This window comes from Rhinichthys klamathensis, unplaced genomic scaffold (genome assembly GCF_029890125.1).
Source record: "Rhinichthys klamathensis goyatoka isolate OS25496 unplaced genomic scaffold, OSU_Roscu_1.1 h1tg000264l_1, whole genome shotgun sequence".
In the NCBI taxonomy this organism is placed as follows: domain Eukaryota; kingdom Metazoa; phylum Chordata; class Actinopteri; order Cypriniformes; family Leuciscidae; genus Rhinichthys; species Rhinichthys klamathensis.
Window position 1 is genome coordinate 1,384,187 of NW_026606785.1, and position 27,467 is coordinate 1,411,653.

Below are 27,467 nucleotides of genomic sequence, written 5' to 3' on the forward strand. Positions count from 1 at the left end.
ATGCATACAGTTGTGAGTTGGGAGATAGAGAAATACGAAGCAGACCTAGTTTTGTCCAAATCTGATTGGCAGCGCATGCAGGACAGTGTGAACTGAGTGAATCGTCACAGCAGAAGTGTCATAGCAGCGGCTGAACAGCGGGAGGCGCTGCACATGCGCTCTAAAGAGCTCGTCAAACCCAACACCATAGCTGTGAGTTACAGCATCGCACTGGAGTTACTGCATTTGTAGCTCTCTTATTGTGCGGGGCTCCGTACTTCTTATGCCGGGCGTACACCAAAGGATTTTCACAGTCCCAGACTAAAGACCGGCAGTCTTTAGGAATCTTACTGGAGTCTCGGCGCGCTCCTGTCGTCTCGATCGTTAATTGTGAGGTGATAATCTGCAGTCGGCGACCCGATTTATGCCAGTCTTTCTCTAGTCTTTCATATTAAACATGTTTGATATTATCGCAAGTCCTAGCGTAGTCATAGTGACGTAAAACAATCAACAACCAATAAAATCATTCTCAGAAAACCGGAAACAGGAAGCCATCAGTCACAACAAAGAAACACTTATATCCATAATTTCAACACAGCATTTAAAATTATACCCTTTCAAGACATTTAGTTCAAACTATTGTTCTCATCATATAATGATATAGATTCATAACCCCCGGTCATGTGAAAAAGTTAGGTCATCCCATTAAATAGTCAACTCTTTATTAACTCTTTCCCCGCCAGCATTTAAAAAAAAAAGTTGCCAGCCACCGCCAGGGTTTTTGACGATTTTCACTAAATTTTAATGGCCCGCAGAATATTTTCTTCTATGAATATTGTCAGGGTCTTGCTCTGGCAGCTTTGTCTGTGTTGTCTTTGTTTCATGTCTCTATGTTTGTGTTGTGCTTTAACATATGGTTTTGTTTGTGTTGGCCATGTGCTCCTCTGTTCCTGCCTCCTTGTTTCCCTGTACCACACCCTCTTGTCTAGTTGAGTCCTCTTTTGTCTGAGTGTTGTCACCTGTTCCTCATGTTCTCTGCTCCCTTGTTTGAGTCCTCGTTTACCTGAGTGTGGTCACCTGTTCCTTGTCTGAGTGTGCTCACCTGTTCCTCTTGTTCTTAGCTCCCTTGTAGCCACATCGAGATGTGCCTTAATTAGCTCAAATTATGCATAGGGAATTTTAATAATTAATCATGAATATGATTAATATATTGCATATTACAGTTAAATTATCGAAATTGAAAATGGATCGATTGTATATATGAATGGTAAATCATAACGAATTATAATTCCTCATTCATATATCAATGGTCTCATTACAGATCGATTATATGAGACAACTTTAAGGGAATTAATTTAGTTTATCAAACAATCGGTTTGTCCAGCAAACAGCCGTAAGATTAACTTACCAACTTCTCAACAAAGTTATCCCTTTTTATAAACTCCAAGAAATCTCAATGTTCCGGCCGTGAACATTAATTTTTCTCGTGTTTATAAAATTTACGTTACTGATATAGTAACAACTTGTAAAGCTTTGTAGCTATGAGATATTCATTTCATTGACTTGTAAATGAGCACTTCAGGATCAATCAAGAATATGGTTTTAATAATTGAAACTACGGATACAGAATTCTACATTTGAACACAGGATACATGTATGTACAGTTAAACAGTAAAACTAACGATACAGACGAGTAACAAACAGGAGTGAGAGAGAGAGAGAGATTGCGAGGGAGAAAGATGGGGAGGGAGAGAGAGAGAAAGAAGATGAGAGATCTTCTGGTTTGGCAAAATTCATCACAGACACAGAACCTCTGAGTTAGAACAAGACTCAACAGATCTTAAACCTTGAAAGAATGGTAAACGGTTACTTGCACAGGTAACGCTCTCTGGCGTGATGTGAAGAAAGCATGTGTCTGTGTCTCTGTCCTTGCGTCACGCGTTCACGTGGTCTTTCAGAGCGGGCAAAGCGCGTTAGTTTGAATGAAGGCTTAAAGGTCTTTGGTTCTCCTGGTGTTGCTGAGGAAAACTGTGTCTTGCGTGTGTGTCCTTAGGAGCGGGTGCGTGCTTTCTCAGCTCTTCCGGGCGAGCGTGGTCGCTGCAGATTCAAAGAGTCTCCTTCAGGTTGAAGTTGCCGATTACGTTCATTTCACTGAAACTAAACGTAAGAAAAGTCCGAAGACGAAAATAAAGAAAGATTAAAGAAAACGGAGAAAGCCCCCCCCTAAGGGGGCCATGGATCCAGAAACCTCTCACAGGAAAAAGCTCTCGTGTTCTCCGAAAGAAACTTCTGTGTCTCTTATGGAGAGGAGGGTTCACGCCTCTGTTTGCGCGAACCACACATGACCGGATCTGAAGCGGACACAGTTCTCTTTGTCCTGTGGGGGATGCCCACTTCATGAGGAGATTGTATTTGAGCCGTTTGGCTCCTGAAATATGAAATGTGTAAAATAATGCACCTTACTTCATCATGCTATCGGAATTCGGCTCCGTTAGATTGAGCGAATTACAGACATATCAGACACGTCACATGAAGATTATCGGAATATAGAGTTACATTCATATGCAGAATTACAAGCATCTTTAAAGTTTGCTTAACACACAATAAAATTGTCAGTACTTCCAGTATGGCATGTGACGACATCTAAGCACAAAAATTAATACATTTAAAACATGTAGAGGTACTTTTCTCTGAAAAGTTCCATGGCTGGTGTTTGTGTGTTGGAACATTCTTTTGATGAACTCTTAGACTTCAGAGCTATACACTAGCAAACCACACTTCTATTATAAAGCAAAGCTAATAAGATATGCATGCGTACAGGAAGGTTGGATACAATTTCTGTGTTATATACATTTATAGGACATTCTTATCCTAAGTTATGCACAAAGACGTCTGTGTTCGTGCATCTGTATGTGTGGCGTGCATCTGTCCATCCGTGGTGTGTGTGTGTGTGTGGAATGGGCAATTGTCTGTCAGCACTCAGGCAGCATTGTGAATTTACTTACTCATTGCACAATGCTCTGTTGTGAGGTGGTCAAACCAAGGAGACCCTAAGGGGTTGCGTGGTCTTCGGCCGGACTCGTGATCTCATCTCGAGTCACATGTCCAGAGCTGACTCAACTCGTAAGCAAAGCATTCCGTTGTTCATTCATTAGAGAAAGATGCTGCATGTGCGAGTCAGAGTCAATGATTTAATCAATTCAAAACACTATCCCCTTTGTTTCACGAATGGAAGTTAAGGGGAACTTAACTAAATTAGAATCTAGTTAATTCACTCCCCATACCAGAGCTGGCTCGATTACCTATCTGATTATCACTACACCCTTTATATGTGTTCTCTTGCCCTCATGTGTTGCCAGTTCGTTAGATGTTGTTCTTCTGTATAGACGTTGTGCTACATTGTTTGTTTGACAGTCTACTAATTTCTAGTCAGAGCTAACTTAAATCTCCTCGTCTAGTCTTGTCGTTTCTTGTGCTTTCTGTGTCTTTTGTCTTCCCTAGTTTGTCCTCCAAGCTGAGCTTCCCTGGCCGCTTATACCATCAGCCAAGCAGCAAGACAGTCTCTTGCTGGCCTTCTGTGTCTACCCTCCCTAGTGATGGCAAAATGAGGCTTCCTGAACCACTGAGACCTCGCAGCCCATTGCTTCACCCAAAGGTTCATTACTCGAAGCTTCATTCAGCATTGCTCACTAGTGACACCTAGCTACTGTGCAAAGAAATAGCAGGCAAATTAATTCATTCTGAACCAATGACCCGCCCCCCTCCTGCTCTGTTTTATTTATTTATCTTCTTCTCACTGTTAATTTCTCTGTAACCTTTCATTTGCAATAATAAAGAGATCTGTGCAGACATTTGTCCATTGCCTGGGTATGAAATAAAACGTGTATCTTTCTCTGTCTGCATTTACTTGTACAGAGACAACTGTCACACACACAGTTAATTAATTTATTCAAAAAAAAAAAATTGGATAGTGACAGTATGAACAACAAAAGGGACTGTGTTGAGTGCAGTGCTTATGGTGGAGGGACTCGAGGGAGTGTAATAAAGTAAACTGCTGTAAACACCACAGTTTGGGGTGGATGAAGGAAGGATTGCAATAGATTTTTATTGAGAAAATGAATTTTTTTGAAGTGTGTTGGGGTTTAGACAATTCCTCTTCTTGGACAAAACCTCTCCAGCCTTGGAAAAATATCCTTTCACAAGGAACAGAGGATGCAGGGGAACATAAAATGTCAGTGCCAGCGGGTATAAATGAAGATACTGATGCTTCTGTTGAGCCCAGACAGGGGAGGATCTCCTCTTTCTTGCTGGCTCCATTACCAGGATAAAGGAAGATGTCATAAAAAGCAAACAAATCCAAAAGGGCAATCCAAATGAAAAAGCAGTCCAGATCCAAAAATCTAAGCTACCAAAAATACAAAGCAATCCAAATAATCTTATCTAATTAATATAACAAGACTATAATATAGCTTCTATAATTAATAATAACAATTATTATTAATAATAACTATTCTAACCTGATATAATGTAATAATATACAGCCCTAACACGTATATGACACAATAACGACAATGAGAGATCTCTGACTCTCTGACACTACAACTGCTTCTAGCTTCTACTACTCCTGACAACACCCACAAGGTGGCGCGAGTTTCGAACCCCTTTATCCGGAAGCGACACTCAGACCGAACCGATGACGTATCCACACAAACCGAGGCCTCGTTTGTCATCAGTCACGTGATTTTCACGTTAACAACACAAGCCTCGAATCGCGGCTTCATCTGGCACGCCCATTTTTTCTCGACACAAGCTCCGATGCCTCGGTTCAAATGTCACATCACTAACCCTCCCTCCTACTATCATCCTGGGTTGGATTCAGCGCTCTCTCAGCCTGCCTGTCTTTGTGCCTCCTCCCTGCCTACTGTTTGGACTATTCACCTCCTCACCCACCACCATCTCTCGTCTTGTCTACTGTCTTTCAATAAAACCTGTTAACACATTTCTGCATTTGAGTCTTCCATCATAGACTCGTGACAAATATATGAAGATGCTATATATCAAAATAAAGATCTGAGCCTCTGCTTTTAAACAAAAAAACGATTTTATTTTATCTTCATTTGTTCTTTTTTTATTGCCACTTGAACAGAGGTAGGTTTTGTCATGGGCGTCGGAACTATTGTATATGGGTGGGACAAGACCCACCCACTTTTTAAGACCAATGATATTGGACCCACTCACTTTTACATTCAGCGCATATGTCTGTTCGCTTTCTAGAGCGCTGTCAGTGAAATCCATTACACTTGAGGAATGCCCTAATGAATTAAACTCCATTTCCGCTGAATCGCTACATTATTTTTCTCAACGAGCCGCAACTCACGAAAATAACCGCCCGTTGTACCCGTCCAGTCAAATATTGCGCTGCAAACATCAATAACAGCTTTAAGTTGTCAATGCTGGCAAATGACCATGGTATCAGCAGCGGGATAATCCACGGATAGCTGTGCATTTAATGCACGACGTGGAGGCGAGTTTAGTTTACTTGTTTAATTAAAAGGCATCAGAATACATGAAATGGCATTAGTACATTTTTTCTGGGGGAGGACCCACCCACTTTTTTTTTTGCTTACTACGCCCATGGGTTTTGTCAAAAACACAACATTTTTGACAAAAAGCTGAGAAAAAGGCATTTTTATCAAACAAGTGCATTTTCAAGCAGAATACATTCAGATGTCGTTTCCTTCATATATAAAACCTTCCAAAATAAATTAAATTTATAAATAAATGTAAAATATATCAAATTTAGGCAGTGTAATTTGCTTTTGAGTGGTACACGGAGTAACATTTCCCAGGATGTAAGGGGACACCACAACTTTTGCAGTAGAACGAGGTCTCCTTCCGCAACCCCTTACGTACACAAACTCTGCATCCTCTGGTTGGGTGTTGCTTTTTGGGAGTGGGCAGGATTGGAACAAATTCATGAACAGCAAAACTGACATTCAGCCGGTTGGTTGGGTCAGTGTTGTATGGTGCTCTTGGAGTGTTTTCAGTTGGGGGCTCAACACTTTCCTCCCCACCACCAGCATACTGTTGGCTGGTCCATGATTTTATAACACTCTGGATGAATGAGAGAAGAGTGTTACAATTACCCTGTGGGTTTTTTGCTTTGTAAATGACAAAAGCGTTGAACAAACTGATCTGAAACAGATACATGACAAATTTCTTCGTCCACTTGTGTGACTTCCTGATAAAAGGGTAGTACACAATGTTTTGGTCTGTTCACCTCTGTTTTTCCTAATTGTACCACGTACATGGGTTTTCATATCAAGTAGGCGCTTACACAGTCGTACAGAGTTGTATAAGTTGTCCATAAACAATCTGTAGCCGTGACCTACTAGGCGATCAAGAAGAGAGACAACCGTGTCTCCCAGGGCAGCGCTTTCCCCACAATAGGGCTTCATGTTAAAACAGTACCCTGTATCAGAATCGCACAAGATGTAGGATTTTACTCCATATTTGATGGGTTTATGGGGATTGTACACCCTGAAAGCTAGGCGCCCACGCCACAGAAACATCCCCTCATCAATGCAAATGTTTGACTTGGGCTAATACATTTCGCGGAATTTAAACACAAGGTGATCCAAGACAGGGCGGATTTTGTACAGTCTGTCAGTACAATTGTCTGGCCTTGTTGTATTATCATTGAAGTGAAGAAATGTCCATATGATTTCAAACCTGTTGCGAGGCATGACCTTGTTGAAGTAGGGGGTAGCTAACATGTCATCTGTACACCAATACATATCAAGTTCAGGCTTATGAATGATACCAGTGAGAAAAAGGAGCCCCATGAAAGTTTTCATTTCTGAAACTGTGACAGGCTTCCATGCATGATATCTAGCATGTTGTGAAGTGTCATCCATAGCCTGAATACACTGATCTGCATACAGGTTGGTCTGATCAACAATGTTCTGAATCAGTACATTAGAAATGAACAACTCAGTAAAGTCTACAGGTTGTTCTGACTCAAGAGCAGCAGCATCACCGATAGGCCCAGGATTCTCAGTGAAGGGAATGTTTTTTGGCTGCCAGTTAATTTCATGCCACTCAGGATCATCAGGTTCATCATCTTCAGCTGGATCAGGATGGTTCACAGTGGCCCTTGTTTGGTCACCAGCAGCACCGTGTTGATGTACTTGACGCATCCGGCCTCTGCCTCGCTGTGTTCTACCTGTAAATAATTATATGAGTAATTGGAATTACTTTCAATAAACAGACCTAGATACACACACACATATATAAATACATATTACAATGTGGTAAATGTGCACAAAGAGAGATACAATTTGGCCATTATACGCTCATATTTACAGACACAGCCACACATAAATGCATGCACACTCACACACAAATATTATAGTGTTTATATATATATATATATATATATATATATATATATATATATATATATATATATATATATATATATATTATCCCATAAAGATATAACACTTTCTCAGATATTTTGTTTTCTTACCTCTATGCGTTCTGCCTCGCTGTGTTCTACCTGTGAATAATGATATAAATAATTGGAATTACTTTCAATAAACAGACCTAGATACACACACACATATATATAAAAACATATATTACAATGTGTTAAATGTGCACAAAGAGAGAAACAATTGGGCCATTACACGCTCATATTTACAGACACAGCCACACATAAATGCATGCACACTCACACACAAATATTATAGTGTTATATATATATATATATATATCCCATAAAGATATAACACTTTCTCAGATATTTTCTTATCTTGTCTTACCTCTATGCGTTCTGGCACCTTGGAACGACGAATTAGATCTTGACCTTGAATGCGTCCACTCACTGTCCGAAGTATCACAGTCTGTAATGTCACAGTCTGAATTGTCACTGTCCAATCTTCGACACACAGGTGAACTTTGTCTTCGTCCAGATCGACGGGTGAACGATCTATCTGCGGCACGTCCATGGCTAGAACTTTCTGTGACAACATGTGCATCTCTCTCACTGACTACTTCGTCCCGATCAGATTCAGAATGATCAAATAAAGAGTGATCGGACTCCGAGTCCATCAACACCTCCAGCACTTGATCAGCCGTATACCTCTGCATTTGTCTGTCTGATATTTTGAGCTACATTCTCACTACTCCACTTCTTCACGTTAGAGACGATCGCAGTCTGTTGCTTTGATCTTTGAGTTGTGTAATCTTTCAAAACATGCGCGTGGGTCTTCCTTACCGTATACCACCTAAAACACGGATACCCGGAAAATTCCGTGTTTGGCGGGGAAAGAGTTAAGAAATGTTCACATAATGTCAAATTTGATTTTTTTTTCATTCCTGGAAAAGAAAGTGATTTATTGTAATTAAACAATATAAATTAACATATTTTTACTCATCAAACAAAAAATATGCATAAAAATGCCTATTTTAATGGAGGAAAAAATTAGGACCCCTAATAACTAGTGATACCCCCCTTTGTTGAAATTAATTCAGTGAGGTAAAATGGTGGAATGGCTGATGTCAAAGTCCTTTGATATCTTTTAAAATCCTTTTCCACACTCATAAGCAGTGTGGGGGAAATATATGGGGGGTGTCCTAATTTATTCCTCCTCAAAAATTGCATTCTTTTAAAATTACAGTTCACAGAGAGTCTTAAATAGGGCTTTCTTATTTTTAAATAGTTTATAGAAATCACTGGGTCCTTCAGTATTGTTAAAATTGTTATTACATGTCCGTATGTTGAAAAATAGACAGGCTTTCATGGTGTCCTATTTTTTCACATGACTGTATGGTTGCCTTTATATAATTTAATAATGATAATTTATTATTATTATTATTATTATTTAATGATAGCTAACTGTAGCTGCTTCTCCTCCATTTTTGTTAAATCACTGCTGAGCATGATGGGAGGAATTTGGTGGGAAAAAAAAGCTAAAATAATCTTGTTGTAGTCTTGTAAATAGTGTCACTACAAGATTCAGTGTATGTAAAATCTTTAGTCTGAGACTAAAAACACTGAACCCAAAATCTTTAGATGTGAGCTGATAATCTTATAAAGTCTTTTCTAAATCTTTTCAAAGTCTTTAGGTGTACAGAAAGCATTAGTCTCACTGACTGAGCAATAATACTTGCTTGAAAACCCCCAAATTTACCCTAAAACTATATATGCGTAAACATCATACTTTTTAATCACTTTTAAGGAAGAAAATAGGCCTTTTTATGAGTCTTTATTAAGAAATAAGAATAATTTATTTAAATTATGAATTATTATTACTATGATTATTAAAGACGTCTGTCTATAGAACCTGTCAGACACTTTTATTGTTTTTATATAGCCTTATTTAGACTTCTCGCTGTCTAATTTTCTTTTTGTGTCTGTAAATGGACTGCATTTATATAGCGCTTTCACAGACCCAATGGCCACAAAAGCGCTTTACAATTTGCCTCACATTCACCCATTCACTCACTCATTCATACACCGACGGACGACGGCAGCCATGCAAGGCGCCATCCAGCTCGTCGGGAGCAGCTGGGGTTAGGTGTCTTGCTCATGGACACCTCAGGTGGAACCGAGGATTGAACCACCAACCTTCCGGTTTGTAGACAACCAACATGAACCACTGAGCCACTGCCGCCCCGCCGTCTGTGCCCCTATTATAATACTAAGTTTGTTACAATTTGGTAATGTTAAATTGTAATTTGAATGTCATCTTGATGTGATATTTTAGTTTTTCTTCATTAAAAATAAATAAATAAAAGAATACCTGGGTCTCTGAGGGTTATAATATGAGACTTGATGTTTACAGTAACAAAGTACAACAAACTAATCTGATTTTGTCCTTACAGGGAAAACAATGGAAAAAACTGGAGGCGAAAACAATTCGAGAGGCGATGAAAGAGGAGGAGAAGAAACGTATCTACTTGGAAGAAGCAAGATAACAGGCCCAGAAAAGAAAGGAGGCTATTGAAAAAACTAAAACCCAGCAGTACCACCAGACTGACAGAGTCAAAGGCCTCCATGTGTGTGTCTTACGTTATTAGACCACAAGTCAAGTCAAGTCACCTTTATTTATATAGCGCTTTTTACAATACAGATTGTATCAAAGCAGCTTCGCAGTGATAACATGAAAATAATAATAAAAAATTGGATCATCGTCCACCTTAAAGCCTAGTTCACACTACAGGATTTTAAGCCCGATTTGCAAATCGTTGAGCTCGCCGACAGGTCAGGGTGTTATCGCGTGCAAATCGCGGGAGATTAGCGGGCGATGAACGCTCGCCAATCTGTTAGTATGAAAGAGCCAACAACGCATCAAAGACGCTCGCTGACGCCTCGCAGACGCCGAGCCCAGAAAATGCTAGATATCCAGAGCTGTCGCCCGACTCAACCTCAGTGATGTCATGAGCTACAGCCAATCAGAGCAAGGCATGGGTCTTCGTCTTCTTCGCTGGGTATTAGCGCGTGTGATGTTTCGCGTCATTTCCGGTTCATTTTATCGCGTGATTTTTTGTGACAAAACGTGGTTTGTAGACAAGATTGAATCGTTGGGTGACAGAGTTGTTGTCAACTCGTGTAGTGCGTTACCTCCTGTTGCGGATCAATCACGTTGTGTCGTGTGGTGTGAACAGCTCAACAACTTGAACACTCCTGATTTCACAGAAAGCAAGTCATGTAGTGTGAACCGGACAGTTCAGCCCGACGTTTTAAAATCATGTAGTGTGAACTAGGCTTTAGGCAGATCTATGATATTGTTGAATATTAAATGCAACTGTTTTTCTGTGGTGAAATGTTAGTAGAAACGATCCTCTTGTTGTTCTAGAGCGCTCTGAGGCTGGCGGAGGTCCTGAAGGAAAGAGAGGCTCAGATCGAGCTCAAGCGCATGAGGCAGAACGCCAGCAGAGCCGTGGACAGAGAGATCTTGGCCCGAATGGCTTGCAGAGAAGAGCAGGCGGTCCAGCAGGAGCGACAGAAAGCACTGCAGAGAAAACGAGACCAACTGGCCATTTCTGAGTGCTTGAAACTACAGTAAGGAGAAATTAAAGTGCATTTATGCTTCAGTGCATACACAGCTAACACAAATATGCTCTAATGACTTTTTGATAACGTTCCAATTAAGATATAAATGTTATTTCTGAATGTTCCCTAAACGTTCAAAGTGTCAACAACATTTAAAATGTTTTTATTTTTTTTTATTCTTCAAACACTGTGGGAATGTTACTTTTGAACAGTGTTGGGGAAAGTTACTTTTAAAAGTAATACATTACAATATTGTGTTACGTTAAAATTAACTAATTGTATTACTTAGTTAGTTTAATGGAAAGTAGTGTTATGTTAACCCTCTGGGGATCAGAGTGTTTTTGGGGCCCTTGGGATGTTTTGACATGCACTGACATTTGTGCTTTTTTCAGTTATTTATAAACATGTTAATGGCAAAGGTTTAAATTTACTCTATATAGCACAGACGGGACTACCATAAGTGAGCAACATGTATGTACATGTTTGTATTTTAAGAGAATAATGTTTATGCGTGGTTATTGGAAAAAATAAAAATGAAAGTTGCTGAAATAAGACCACAAAACACATATTGATTATTTCTTCACAAGACTTTTGAAAATTGTATCACATAGTCTAGAATATTTGCTCCAAAACTATGTGAGAATCATCCTGACTACTCATTCAGATAAGTCAATAAAGTATTTTACATTTTTAATGACGTGTTTTGTTTGAGAAAGCTTTATGCGAGGAGGCATGATCTCTCATTAATATGTATGGCATTTCACACCTGAGAAAGACAAAGACCCTCCTATAATATGGCCCTATTAGGTGCTATCAGGCCATATCATTACAGGAGCCTTGCACAAAGAATGAGGAGATTTAAAAAAGAATGGCTTTTAGATTGTTTGGATTTATATAAGGAAAATACAGGGTGCATACGTCTGGACACTTCTATCACACACCCTTCACCATATAGACATGGTTTTTTTTTTCAGTTCAAAGTTAGAGTTGGAAGCATCTTGAAAAGAAAATTGTCTTTTTCCATAAATGTCTTAGTTTGATCATACATATTTCAAAGTTGAGGATTCATTATTTTGATATAGCTTAGTTGATTAGTTTATTGACAAAACATACTATATATTTAACATATGAGCAGAAACTCCTAACAAAAGCTTATTTGATGTCTATTTTAGCATAAAGTCTGTAACAGTACGTATCTGTGCGTTCATTCATTCATTCATTCATTCATTCACTCACACACACACACACACACACACACACACACACACACACACACACACACACACACACACAAACATGATTTACATTTAAACAGTATGCTATTTTTCCGTTTACAGACACTAACGTTATTCTATATCGCGATTAGAACAAAGCACTTGCATAAAACACTTACTTCTCAGCTGAATCTGTTGCTCCTCGAAGTGAAAATAAACCAGCACTTGTTCTGTGGTAAATTGTCCCAGGATTGTTCCTCATATAGCCGCGCAAGACGACAGTAGATTAATCTGACTAAAAAATAATGTGTGTTTTCAGAGTTTACGGGCGTTAACGCGTCTCAATGTGTTGCTTCACATATTTGCGTTTGAATAGCGCGTGCTCTCCGTGGGCGTGTCACATTACCAGAGATAATCAGCTGAGAGAACGGTAATGAGACGGGCTGACACGTCTCTCTTTTTATATAGATGACATAAACGGAGAATATTAATTTTAGTTTTGAATCGGATCATTTAAAAGTACAAACTCAAATGATTTAAAAGATATATTGCTTATGGCTGGGTGAATAGTATTTGCTGGGGTTTTTTTATGTTTAGAGACGTGCTCCAGAAAAAAAGTTCACGGTGACTGAGAGGCAGAACGCACACCCTGTTTATTTTCTTTATTTTACAAAAGCACAATATTTTATTTCGATTGTATGTGGGCACATAAAAAAGTAGACATTTAACAGATTATTTTCTCATATTTCTTAACTCTATATGAACAGAAATGATGGTAGTACTTTAAGTCTATTTTTCTGCTATGTGAAAAAAACGAGCAAAACGCGCCGGCGCGTTTCTGGTCCCCAGAGGGTTAATGTTGTTACTTTTTCTGTAAAAAAAAAACACTCCACGAATTATGTATAAGTTCTGTTTTGTGTTAATGATTTGAGAACATGATTAAAGACCAGATAACTTTGAACAAACATAATGTTACTAGAAGAACGTTTGTTCGTAACTTTGAGAGAACCGTATCTAAAGTTCTGAGAACATTCCCTGTTAGCTGGGAATCACCTTAATGTGTCAATGTGTCTGACGTTTCCTCCTTTATTAGGGTTAAGGAGCATGACATGAAGAAGGAGCAGGAGAGGAGAAGGGAGGCTGAAGAGATGAAGCAACTCCGAGATCTTCATCTGAGGGAACAGGCCATCAAAGAGCGCCAGAATCGAGAAGTGAAGAGAAAAAGAATGAATGCTTTTCGTGTAAGCCGGTTGTTGGACAACATTCACACTTGTAAGGACTGGGCGAGGGTGAATCTGAATAACTAAGTACATCCTGCTAAAGACCCAAAAAGCCTGGAATGTAAATTTACACACACACACACACACACACACACACACACACGCACACACACACACGCATCCCCCACAAGTGAAGCCCGCTCAGGACAGAGCGTGGTGTCCAGTTACGAGACATTTTTATGACTGACTTGGAATTTGATGCTCAAGAGAAAGAAACTTCTCTTTTTAAAAAACATTTAACCAGAAATATTCAATGTGTTTTATATGTGTTTGTTGTCCGGGTTACATTGGAATAACTGTGACTTTATCATTATGCACTTTACATATAACTGTCGATCCCCAGAATTGTTGTGTCTCACTCTCTCTGGATTTAACTAAGAAGGAGAAATGAATTCTGCATTCATGGATATATTCTATTATATATCCCCTTGAGAATTGTATGAACAAATGTATCTAAGTTCCCTATTTCATGAGTTGCCTTTCTGTGGTTTGGTCTATGTTTCTCGACAACTCTAATGGGATAATGTTTCAAACTTTACCAACTAAGGTTTAACCAAATCCATTTGTGGCAAGTTTGGTCTCGATAAACTCCAATCTTCGTTCCCCATTTGTTAATTGACATTACATTTTGCTAAACTTTGTGACACATTAGTATTATAAGAATTGTGAAGATTCTTCTCTTGAACACCCAATGAAACTAGAGATTTAAATGCCTGGTTATAACACAAAGGGTCATAAAATCTCCCTCCAAAGGGACAGCTCCTGATTGGACCCTCTTCCAAAAGAAGGCGGAAACGTCAGGTCTTCAAAAGGACAAACCGCAGGCTTAACTCCCTCTTCCTTCGCTTGTCCTCGTGTCATAATGTAACATCTCGCCTCCAGGCGAGCTCTTCGCCTTTCTTTAATTTGTTTCTAGTTTAGTTTGTGTTTTTCAGTTTTAGATTAGTCTCAGTGTTTACTTCCACGAAGTGAAAGGAACACCGCGTGACAAATCTCTTCAGCAAATCCAACTACAAGCCTTTAAAAACGAGCGCGCCTCGCTATGAAGGAGAAACACGCGCACGTGACCACGTGACACGACGGACCGAGAGATGCACACGCGCTTCTTCACCAGCCATGCAAAGATGTAACGTTAACTCCGCGTGATTTCCCCGTAGAGATCTTTATTTCTTTTTTGTTAGTCAAAATTTTGTTTTCCGTAGTTGACTCAGTTCACTTCCACGAAGTGAAACGAATTTAGCCGAACTATTTCCCTTTGGTAATGTTACCCCAAAGACTTTGAACCTCCGTTCAACACGCGCGCCAAGCAACCCACGTGACGCTTCCTCACACACAAAGGACTCAGCTCACGCGGCCAGACAGGGCCGTACAGGAATGCCTCGACACAGAGAGACCATAACATAACTTGTGCAAGTATAATCTCTTTATAGAGCTTCTAAGAAGCTTTAAGATGATGTTTTGTGTTGTAATCAGAGAGGTGAATGTCTTAGGAGGAATTCTGCTAATGTTCTCTCTCTCTCCCCCTCCCTCTCTCTCTCCCTCTTACTCGCTCACGCCTGTAAGTTATCCATTGTCCAAACTTTACGCATTTCTTGTTCATTGATGTCTTATTATCGTGTTTTGTTTGTTTATTATGTTTGTAAATGCATATATCCCCTGTAACCGTAGTAAATACATAAGTAGTCATGCCTCTATTAAATTAATTATATATATTTATTTGATTGATGTACTGTCTCTTTGCTCAGCTTCAAGTCCCTTAAGTGCCAAAGATCTTGCTACAAGCTTACTAAAATTAAATATACCTTAAAGAGTATGTGTTTATAGGGCGGGAAACCCAATTCTTCTGGCCAGAGAATTGCATTTCCTGAAATCCTATAAAGTACGATGATATTGTGGATCCCCACAAATATTATACTGACAATTGAGCTAATTCATTTTACCTGTTTTGTGAAACGTGGTCCGTGTAATTAATTGCAATCAACTTGTGGTTAATTTCAAGGATTCACATGCATGCATGCAGGTAAAATGACAGATCCTCCCTTATCGGGAGATTTATTAACATGTAAGACTGATCTAATCCAAACATGCATGAATAATTATTAATTACCAATTATTAATTATGATATGCAAATTCCCCACGGATTAGATCCGCCCTTGAGTCCTTACACGCTGTAAAAGCAGATCGAATCAGATGCGGTTTTGAAATCCCTTCTTCTGTCTTCCATCAGGACCATTTGACCAACAGAGAGCTGACAAAAGCAGCGGAGGCTCGGAGGCAAGGGGAAGAGGAGGAGAAGAGAAAGCAGATCGCCAGCCAGAGCGAAAAAGTGACGAGAATGAGGAGAGAAAAACAGGAGGAAACATTTAGGTATTGTACATTTAGGTATTGTACATAAGACAATGGAAATGCGTCATGTGGTGGATATTAATTACACTCATTAGTGTCAGAAATTAACTTCTTTATTTTCAGGAGCATTTTTGCACATTTATGAGGGCTAACACGCATCAAAAACACAGCATGCTGATTAATTATGTTAAACACTTCCAACCCATACTAACATTTATATATTATTATGCTTAGACAACAGATAAAATAACTTTGGGCGCATTTTAGGCATTTTTGTTACTTTAAAACTGTGAATCTCTAGAGATCATGGGCTTCCAGTGATATTTTAGTATTATTTATAGTATACAGTATTTAGCAATGTTTTGAATGACCTTTTATTATTATTTTCAGAATTGTGTGCTTTTGTCATTTTTCCCCCTGTTTTTTTATTTTATTTCTTTTGAGTTTTATTTTATATTTACTTCAGTTTTAGTAATTTTAGTACTTCAACTTACAAAGTGAAATGTTATTTCAATTAGTTGCCAAGGCAACATTTCTAAGTTCAAGGTTAAAGTTTCTCATCTAATATTTTTATTTTTAGCTTCCTAACACTGTAAACCCTAACGCTCAAAATAATCCATTGTTTTGAGTAGGGCCAACTCACATTATACAAATTAGTTCCATCAAATTAATATACGATACTTACAATTTTATGAATATTTTAACATTTATTTTTTCTTTTGAGTTCACAAAACTGACACATTTTAAGTAAGTTGAATTGTTTCGTTGTTTTGAGTTCTATGAACTTGTTTCTTTTAATTTTGACAAACTTAAATTTAACTGAATCTGGGCTGGGATTTTTATTTCCCAGCATGCTTTGCAATGACACTCAAAAGGGAGAGTAAATGCTAAAATTAAGTGTCATATAATGGTTTTTGTGCCAGATTAATGTTAAGTGGGAGATTTAGTAGTGTTTAATGTTTTGTTATGCTAGTTTAGAAGAGTTTCTGTTATGTTGGGTTTTTTGGGGAGTTACCATCATGGCCGGTGACGAGTTTGGTTTGAGAACAGTGTGTGTTAAATGTTTTAAGTTGATGTACTCATTCCGCAAGGGCTATGATATGCTGATACTATAGGTAGCACTTATTGAATTGGCTTGTTAAATCTAGCCAAGTTTCCACTACTAAAAATATTGAAGTTGAGATTACATGAGAGTTTTAAGTTGTGTATGAATTATCTTACTCAGATATTTCAAGTTAAAAGCAATTAAAATATATGATTACAAAACAAAAATCTGCAAGCTCTGCTTACTTACACATTCAATTTCTTAACTTAAACAATTTGATGTAACTGAATACCTCAAATTATTTGAGTTTTGCTAACTTAGTTATTCGGGTGTATTTAATCAACTAGAAACTGCTCTAAGTGTTTGTTTCAAATTCAAACGTGCTTGCAAACCAGTTCCAATCTTTAATTTGTCTGTGAAAGGTATTTTGGGAACATTGACATATCATTTGACATCCACATTCTTACAACTTGCTCATTCATGAATCACATCTAACTGGGAAGGTTATTGAATTAATGGAAGTTCACTGAGTGGGAAGCCTGGAGAAAGTATAATTCTTTCCACTGTCTCAGAACTGGGCTTGTATTTGTCTTTATTTTTGCCTTTTAGAGCGTCAAAGACATAGAGAGACTGTTATACAGAAGTTAGCCGTGCAGAAGCAGGAAAAAATCAGCAATGAGGAAGATATCATCGCAAAAGCAGTCGCTGAACGTGAGGCCAGACGGGCCCGAGTGCAGCGCGAGAAAGAAGAAAAACATGAAGCCATGTTGAAATCTATCTCTGCACACAGAGAATCCAGGGTAAATTACCTATTCCTAATGTTTTTATACATCGTTAGTCTCATAGCATAATAGCTATGAGGCTAACGACATGTAAACATTTTTAAATCTCCGCTCCGCGTCATGCCTAACAACGTCCCTCAGCTGTTCCACTGTAAAACACGGCTTCGCGGGGCTTATTGCTTAATTTTACCACAGTGATGCTGGGTTTATGAGCATCACACGGTTTATATATAGAATTTGAAATGCATTTATTGAAATAAACATTTTTCTCAACTCTATATCAGAGGCAAGAGCTGGAACAGAAAGCTCTGAAGATGCTGAATGCAAAGAAGGAAGCAGATCAAATCTTCATGGAGAAGCAAAAACTTCAAGCTCAAAAAGCTAAAGAAGAAGGAATAGCACTCCAATACACATACATACAACAAATGAAAGAAAGTGCGTTCAGCTTTTAAAAAAAATACTATTAAGCATCCACCCTAGACAACGCATCTGCGATAATATTGTCTATTCCCCGGACATGCACAATTTGGAGGTTAAAAGGTTGAAGCAATCAGCGCATTAACCTACGATTTGAATTGTATATGCGACTGAGGAATTTGAGTGGGTCATGGTCAGTATAGACCTTAACTGGATGTACCGTAGAACCTAAATACACTTTCGAAGTGTTGAATAGCCAGGACTAAAGCCAAAGTCTCTTGCTTGATAGTGGAGTACTTTCGCTGGGCAGAATTACATTTCTTAGAGAAGAAACTCACGGGATGGTTTACGTTGTCTACGCCTGATTGCAAAAGTACGGCACCGGCGCCTACGCTGCTGGCGTCCACAGCAAGCTGAAGGCGAGTGTAATAAGACTTTAGCCATGAAAATGTCACAAGTAACAGAAATAAGCGCAAATGTTAGAGCATGTCAGAACACCTCAGGGACCCAGAAAACCCCTCAGACCCCAGAGGGTTAAAATGTCAACAGCCTTAGATAGAACAGGTGTCGTCCAGAACGGTCGGAGAAAAGGCTCGAGAAAACAAGGTTTTTAAAGAATTCAAAATACTGCACAACAGGGGGGCGCTGCCGAGCATCAATGGAGTAGGACGTGAGTTTGTTAGCTCCTGCCGATTTCAGTTAATATTGTTATTTTTCTGCGCTTTTTCGTTACATATTTAGTATATTCTTACTCCGCAACATTTTTTACTAAAAAGTCTAACTCCGGACTGCATAAGATGGCTGGAAAGATATCTAAAACTCGCAAAACTATTCAGACACAACTGCGGCCTGGTCTGCAAGTTGCGACCGCGTCTTCGAGTGGATCATCTGTTACCTCAGAGGTCGAGGGCACCTCGACGGATGCCAACCTTGACATCGCTGCACTCAAGCTCGAGTTATTGGCCTCGGTGAGGAAAGATATTGCTGATATTTTTAAAAAGGAACTCCAGGATACTCTCGGGGATGCTTTGCCTACTATTAAGCTTGACCTGCAAGCGGTGAAGTCACAGCTGGCGAATGATAAAGCTGCTACCGATGCTACCATGTCTGAGCTAAAAGGTACGGTCGGAGAGATGGAGCACGCACTCACCGAGTGCTCAGATGACATCGCCGAGATGAAAACAACTATCGAGCGCCTCACAGCTAACATAGCCATGCTGGAAAATAAATATGAAGACTTGGAGTCCAGATCACGGCGTAACAACATCAGGATAGTGGGAGTACCGGAGGGCCCTGACACCTGTACCACGGCTGCTGTGGCCGCCTTACTGAAGGAAGCGTTCAATCTGGAAAAGGAGCCGCTTTTGGACCGGTCCCACCGGACCCTCCAACCCAAACCCAAGCCTGGTGATCGTCCACGAGCCATTGTGTGCAGATTTCATTATTACAGTGACTGTGTTGACATTCTGCGCTGCGCGAGAGAGCTCCGACAGATTAAAGTCAGAGACGTGACCGTCTCAGTTTTCCCTGACCACACTGTCAAGATAGCTCGGGCTCGGGCTGCGTTCAACGAAGTCAGACGTCAACTTCGTGGCATTGACGGTGCTCGATATGGTCTGTTTCATTCAGCGCGTCTTCGCATCACATACAACGGTGTTGAGAAGGATTTCGTTTCTGCGGAGGAAGCCAGCGACTTTGTCAAAACTTTGGTTCCTGGGTGAGCTCCAACAGCGTTTCTGATCTATGTTCTAGTAGGCCTATTCCTTAGAGGTTGTGAATACAGCAGTCCATTTAATTTGTTTAGTATTAGGTGGTTTTCTAGCTTGCTGCACTTACTAGATCTGATCAACATTACCTCATTTTATGCTTTCTGCATCTATTTGCACAGGACTGAGGGCCCACTGTTATTTGTATTTTCGCGTGCTTTACTGTATTCATGCGCATATGTTTAACGTTAAATAGTGTTGAGATCGGCGGGAGTTTTTTTCTCTTTTTTTCTTCTCTTACTTTTGTTTGGTTTGCATGGTCTCCGAGTTGTTCAACGGTGTTGTGGACAACTTTTGTTTACTGTGGGAAGCACTGCTGTCTCCTTTGTTCTGTGGTTATATGGGGACTTTGGGTGCATTTGTGTTTAGGGGTATGTTGGGAGGGGAGGGGGGCCCACCTCGGCTCTATATGATCATTTTCAAAAATAAATTCTTCTTTTTTTTTCAAATGGTTAATGGCAATATAGATCCCAGCATTGCTGGGTCAGGCACACCTCTCAGATTCATCAGTTGGAATATCAGAGGTATGGGTAATCCTGTTAAGAGATCTAAGGTTTTTGCACACTTGAAACGTTTAAACTCTGATTTAGTTTTTTGCAGGAGACTCATTCTTCGTGTTAAAGACCATGTTAGGTTAGATTGCCCTTGGGTAGGTCAAGTCTTTCACTCAAACTTGAATTCAAAAGCTAGGGGAGTCGCTATTCTAATTAACAAAAAAGTCCAGTTCTCATCCACTGACGTTATTGCTGATAGGAATGGCAGATACCTCATGGTTGCTGGTACCCTGATGCAAAAAAAGGTTTTGTTGGTGAATGTATATGCCCCGAACTTCGATGATGTTGAATTCGCTAACAGATTGCTGAGTAACATCCCCTTCTTGAATACACACCTGCTGATTTTCGGTGGGGATTTAAATTGTGTTTTCGACCCAATCTTAGATCGGTCTAATCCTCGAAATCTATCTCAATCTGCTATGTCTAAAACTTTCTCTGATTTTATGAAACAGTATGGTCTTATTGATCCATGGAGATCTCGTAACCCCCTCTATTAAAAAATTCTCTTTCTTTTCCCAGGTGCACCATTCATATTCTAGGATTGATTATTTTTTTATTGACCGTACGCTTAATTCATGTGTTAATTCTTCGGACTATTTAGGTATTGTAATCTCCGACCATTCACCTTTACTATTAGATATTCAACTTTCTACCTATAGATTTAACTCTCTCCTTTTGGCAGACCAAGAATTCTGCAAATTCATTTCAAACTCTATTGATGAGTTCTTGTCTTTCAATCCTAATGACTCATCTTCATATTCATTGCTGTGGGAGACACTTAAATGTTACCTGAGAGGTCAAATTATTTCTTATTCTGCTCTTTCTAATAAAAAGATTAATGCCAGGCCCAATGCACTTACATCTGTGATTGGGGACCTTGATCAAAGATTCGCGCTGAACCCTTCTCCAGAACTTCTTAAGCAGCGTCTTGATCTGCAAGCAGAATTTGATCTCATCTCAACTAAAGAGGCAGAGCGCTTGCTATTACGCAGCCGTGGCTCATACTACGAATATGGCGACAAGGCAAGTCGTTTACTGGCACATCAGTTACGACGGCAGGCCACTTCCCGTCTGATACCTACTATTAAAAACACGTATGACACTATTACTACAGACCCCTTGGAAATTAATGCTATTTTTAAATCATTTTACTCTTTATTATATAAATCTGAATTTCCTACTGACAACACTAAAATGAATACATTTCTTCAGAATCTTTCGAACCCTGTCATTGATACAAATACTGCCACGCAAATGGACTCTCCACTCTTTCTTGAAGAAGTATTAATAGCAATTAATGCTATGCAATCTAATAAAGCCCCAGGCCCCGATGGGTTTCCGATTGAATTTTTTAAAACATCTATTGGCAAATTGGCACCGTTACTTTTATCCGTATTCAATGAATCCCTAGAAAGTGGTTCATTACCACCAACCTTGACACAAGCCACTATCGCTCTCCTTCTCAAAAAGGACAAAGATTCGACCTCCTGTGGGTCTTACAGACCATTGTCTTTGCTTAATGCTGACGTCAAGGTATTGGCTAAAGTAATTGCATCCCGCTTAGAGAATGTGCTTCCTCATATTATATCTGATGAGCAAAATGGTTTTATAAAGGGACGTCAACTGTTTTTTAATACCCGTACACTTTTCAATATAATTTACTCAAAACACTCGGCTGAACTTCCTGAGCTTGTGATTTCTTTAGACGCAGAAAAGGCATTCGATAGGGTAGAGTGGGAATACTTGTTTGCAGTTCTGAAAAAATTTGGATTTGGTGAAAAATGTATTTCTTGGATTCGCCTCCTTTACTCATCCCCCAAGGCTAGTGTTCATACTAATGATGTTTATTCTGATTATTTTGCCCTTGGACGTGGAACTCGCCAAGGTTGTCCTTTATCACCTTTGCTCTTTGCTATTGCTATCGAGCCTCTGTCAATTACATTAAGATCTTCCCCTTTATTCAAAGGTATCACCCGTAATGGATTCGAATATAAATTATCACTTTATGCGGATGATTTGTTATTGTATATAACTGATCCTACACTTTCCATCCCTGCGGTTTTGGGTATTCTGGAGAACTTCAGCGCTTTTTCAGGTTACAAATTAAATTTGGAGAAAATTGAGTGTTTTCCCATTAATACTGCAGCATGTCAGTTGCAACAGTCAGATTTGCCTTTTCGATTTAGTCCATCAGGGTTCAAATACCTAGGTGTTAACGTGACTCGTTCTTTATCTAGCCTTGCGTCTGCGAATTTCACTCCCCTTATCTCTAGGATTACATCTAATATTCAAAGATGGGGTAACCTCCCCCTTTCACTAATCGGCAAGATTAATGTTGTTAAAATTAATATTTTACCGAAATTTCTTTTTTTATTCCAGTCAATTCCTCTTTTTTTGCCAAAACGTTTCTTTGACTCATTTGATAAGATAATTTGTTCTTTTATTTGGGGCGGAAAATCACCTAGGATTCGTAAAACTCTACTGCAGAGATGCAGACTTAATGGAGGACTTGCATTACCTAATTTTTTAACTTACTATTGGGCGGCTCACATCCATAAACTTTGCTACTGGTTAAAATCCTCTGGATCCTCTTGGTGTAAACTAGAACTATCATCCTGTAGGGGATCTTCTATACCTGCTCTACTTTATTCCTCTTTACCTACGAAACCTTCTCTATACACTGATAATCAAGTGGTTTAACACACTCAAAATCTGGTATCAATTTAGACGACACTAAATTTGTAGATGCATCTTCCTTGGGTCCTATCAATAACAACCATTTATTTCCTCCATCGCTTTCGGACTCAACATTTTTACTGTGGTATGACAAGGGTGTTTTGCAATTACAGAGATTTATATGTAGATGGTGTCTTTGATAGCTTTACCAATCTGTCATCTCGCTTTGAACTCCCTGTTACTCATCTGTTTCGCTATTTTCAAACTCGCAACTTTGTGGCTAAGTGTTTCCCTAATTTCCCTTCTTTACCTCCAGTGCATTGGTGGGAAACCATGCTTTCATTTGTCCCTCATCACAGGGGAATCATTTCAAAGCTATATGACATTATCTTAGCTTTTAGCGACCATTCAAATGCCAAACTTAAGGGTACATGGGAAAGGGAACTGGGAATACAAATACAGGAGGAGTCTTGGGAACAGGCCATAGAGAGGATACGTTCTACCACCTCTTGTGCTCGTCTTGGACTTATTCAATTCAAGGTTTTACATAGGGTACATTTCTCTAAGCTTAGACTATCTGAAATATATCCGGAAGTGGAAGACAAATGTGATAAATGCCATGGCTCCCCTTGTCATCTTAGCCACATGATTTTTTTTTGGTCCTGATTTGGTAGATTTCTGGGTGGCTTATTTTAATATTATGTCCTCTGTTCTTGGGGTAAATCTACAACCTTGTCCTCTGATTGCTATATTTGGGATTCCTGACCCCTCAATGGCACTTAACCGTACACAAAAGGACATCATAGCTTTCACATCCTTACTAGCAAGACGCTCCTTATTGCTAAATTGGAAGTCTGCTAAATATCCTTCTATCTCCCGTTGGCTCAGAGACATCATGTATTTTTTAAAACTTGAGAAAATTAAATATACATTGAGAGGATGTACAGTCAAATTTTTCCTTAAATGGCAACCCTTTATTTCCTATTTCACAAATTTAAAGGTACTACCCAATTGAATGTGTGCCTGTTATTATTGTACTGTTTGTATTGCATAATTAACCAGTAATATGTGTGTTGGTCATGTTGAGCTGAGTGGGAGGGGGGTTGTTTATTATTTCTAACACGACACTCTGTGATCTAATTTACTTATTTCTAATAATTCTTATTAGAGTGTTTTTTTTTGTTTTTGTTTTATTTTTATTTTTTATGTGTATATGTGTCCGTGTACATGTACATATATGTTTAAAAAGTGGGTGAAAAAAAAAAAAAAGGGGGGAAAGGATAAATTGTATCTGTGAATGGAAATTCTGTATTGTGTTACTGTTGTATTGTTTTCCTTTTCCTTCAATAAAAAATAAATAAATAAAAAATACTGCACAACAAAATATCTGAAAATAATGTATAATAATCAGAGCTTTTTTTAATAACTTGGTGTTACGGGCAGACGGACACCACCCTTAACATAAAGGACAGACGCACACAGATCAGCTTGTATCAAAAGTAGGGGTATGTTTATTTAACAGAAGGGTTATCAAATAATAGGTAGCTTCCTCTGTTGCCATTTATAACGCGAAAAGACGCTTAAAGCGCACCAAAATCAAGTACAAATAAACACTCACCAAAGCAGTTTAACTGCAACAAAGCTACAAAGTAGCGAATATCTAAAGTGGTCAAACGAAAAGCACAATATAGGCTACAAACGACCACAAATTTTAATGTCCATCCACAAATTTAACCAATACGCTAGTACATACAGAGTACCAGCGCTCACTAAATAGGCGATATGCCACAATATATCACAAGCTATACAACTAAACTAAAAGGTATTCTGATAGGCAAAATGTTGTCCAACTTCTCTAACTAACTACACATAAAACCAACAAAAAAAAATCCTAAATACCTACGCAATCTTCAGTGGCTTACTCAGCTCGAGGCGTCCCACGTGCCCCTTCCTGAGATATCCACCAAACTAAAATAAACAGTCGACTAAACAAAGGAACAGACAATCAAAATTGCCCACCAGAATACTCACCAAAATGTTGTAGCGTTCAAAAGTTCCGCAATTAACACTAAAGACTAAAGTCCGACTTAAACTATTGATCTCGGACGAGCCTCCACTATGTTACGGGCAGACGGACACCACCCTTAACAAAGGAGAGACGCACACAGATCAGCTCGTATCAAAAGTAGGGGTATGTTTATTTAACAGAATGGTTATCAAATAATAGGTAGGTTAACAAAAAAAAAAATACAAAGGCGGAACGCTTTCTACTGCCGGCTGGACGGTAGTCACTCAAAAGACAGAAAGCACGGCTGTGCATCGACTCTGTTCTCAGGCTCTGTGTGCGCGCTCAGGTGTGGTCCCAGGAGCCTTTTATAGCGCAAGTAGGCTTCGCTCAGGTGTGGCTCATCTGTAATTGGGGAAGAGACATTGCGCTCAAACACATGTATAGGAACAAAGACCAGAGCTGGGGGACGTAATACCCCCACCCCGAAATGGTGACCTGTCGCCATACCTGGAACATGAGAACACTCATTTTTACTCACGAATTCTGTGTTTCAGCTCAATGTTTGAGCCAACCCAGACAATAGAGTTCCAGCTACAAATAATCACTACCTCGTTCAAGGCGTATCTGCATGCGAAAAGTTGTTAGAATTACACAGGAATGTATTATTTTGGCGTATATGGTTAAGTCACAGGCAAATCGCAACTATGCGCGACGCAATACCTAGTATTGCTACAGACTTACATTAGGTTAGCAAGCCCAATAAATTAAAATAAATCCCAAAACAATCTATATATATATATATACTGTGGCGGGAGGAGCAAACGACAGACACAGTGGGAGTGGTGTCAAGCCTCGGAGAGGCATTTATTAAATTAATTAAACATAAAATGTCCAAAAGGGGGAAATAAAGTGTTAAAATAAAAGGGGATCTGGTGTCCTCGTTGTGCCAGGTAATCGTGAAGGAAGGTTAGTGAAGAGGTGGGATGGGTCCAGGTAAGGGGGCGGTGTCCGACAGTCACACGCGTCTTCCCTGTCTCCTTGGGTCGAGGAATGAGTGGGCGGCGGCTTTGTCACATCACGAGCTGTCCTCTCCCGGCCACGACAACGGAGGGAAGTGGCGGCTTTGGCGTCCTGGTCCGTCAGCGGCGTCACGCGTCTTCTGTGCTCAGACCGCCTGGCAGCGCGGGAATCCCTCTGCGCTCCCTTCCTGGACCCACGAGGACAACAGTGTGCATGCACAGGGAAGAGACCGGTCTCCCGAGGAGAGGCGCGCTCAGCATTTAACAGGCGGCGGTGATGAGGCTTCATTCTCGTCAGGTGTGCCTCATCACACGCCGCCAATTCTCCTCATCAGCGCCCCTCCTCTCCAATTACACCCACTCCAGTCGGGAACCTGGCGAAGGGCGGCGAATTAAGGGATGGGGTGGCGCTGATTACGAGGGAGAGGCAGACGATCCGTCACAATACATATAGTGTTGTTTTATTATTAACTATAACCTAAATGTATAGACCATATTCAGTAAATAAGGACACATGCAAGTTCATTTTCAAAATAAACAAAACGTTTTTGTTTTTTTCCAAGTAAATTTTTTTTTAATACTATTAAGCATCCACCCTAGACAACGCATCTGCGATAATATTGTCTATTCCCCGGACATGCACAATTTGGAGGTTAAAAGGTTGAAGCAATAGACTTCAGCGCATTAACCTACGATTTGAATTGTACATGCGACTGAGGAATTTGAGTGGGTCATGGTCAGTATAGACCTTAACTGGATGTACCGTAGAACCTAAATACACTTTCGAAGTGTTGAATAGCCAGGACTAAAGCCAAAGTCTCTTGCTTGATAGTGGAGTACTTTCGCTGGGCAGAATTACATTTCTTAGAGAAGAAACTCACGGGATGGTTTACGTTGTCTACGCCTGATTGCAAAAGTACGGCACCGGCGCCTACGCTGCTGGCGTCCACAGCAAGCTGAAGGCGATCGAAGAAGAGGAGAAGAAACGTCTCGACATAGAAGAAGAGAAATACCAGGCCCAGATACGAAAGGAGGCCATTGAGAAAGCAGAAACCAAGCAGTATACCAGACCGACAGAGTGAAAGGCCTCCATGTTCGTGTCTTACGTTATTAGACCACAAATCGTCGTGCGAAAAAAGAACTGAAAGACTTTGTGGCAAAGAACACCGCTCTCATTGTTGAGGAGGAAACCCAGTTCCAGAAATACGCCAATCAAGTCATCGAAACAGCCGAGAAGGCAGGGAGAAACATCTACCCGCTCCTAAAGAACAAGCGGTCAGTCCGTAGATACGGCAAGAGCGTGCAAGCGTTTTTTTAA

At 39.7% G+C, this 27,467-nt stretch overlaps 1 protein-coding gene across 1 annotated transcript; it reads left to right on the forward strand.

Moving 5' to 3' along the window:
• Nucleotides 1–27,467, forward strand: LOC130102002 (cilia- and flagella- associated protein 210-like). Its single transcript, XM_056267886.1, is given in 9 exon segments — nucleotides 1–192; nucleotides 9,871–10,044; nucleotides 10,845–11,050; nucleotides 13,349–13,496; nucleotides 15,764–15,908; nucleotides 17,537–17,727; nucleotides 17,994–18,144; nucleotides 18,686–18,690; nucleotides 27,264–27,467. Coding segments are annotated over 9 exon segments (1,416 nt in total).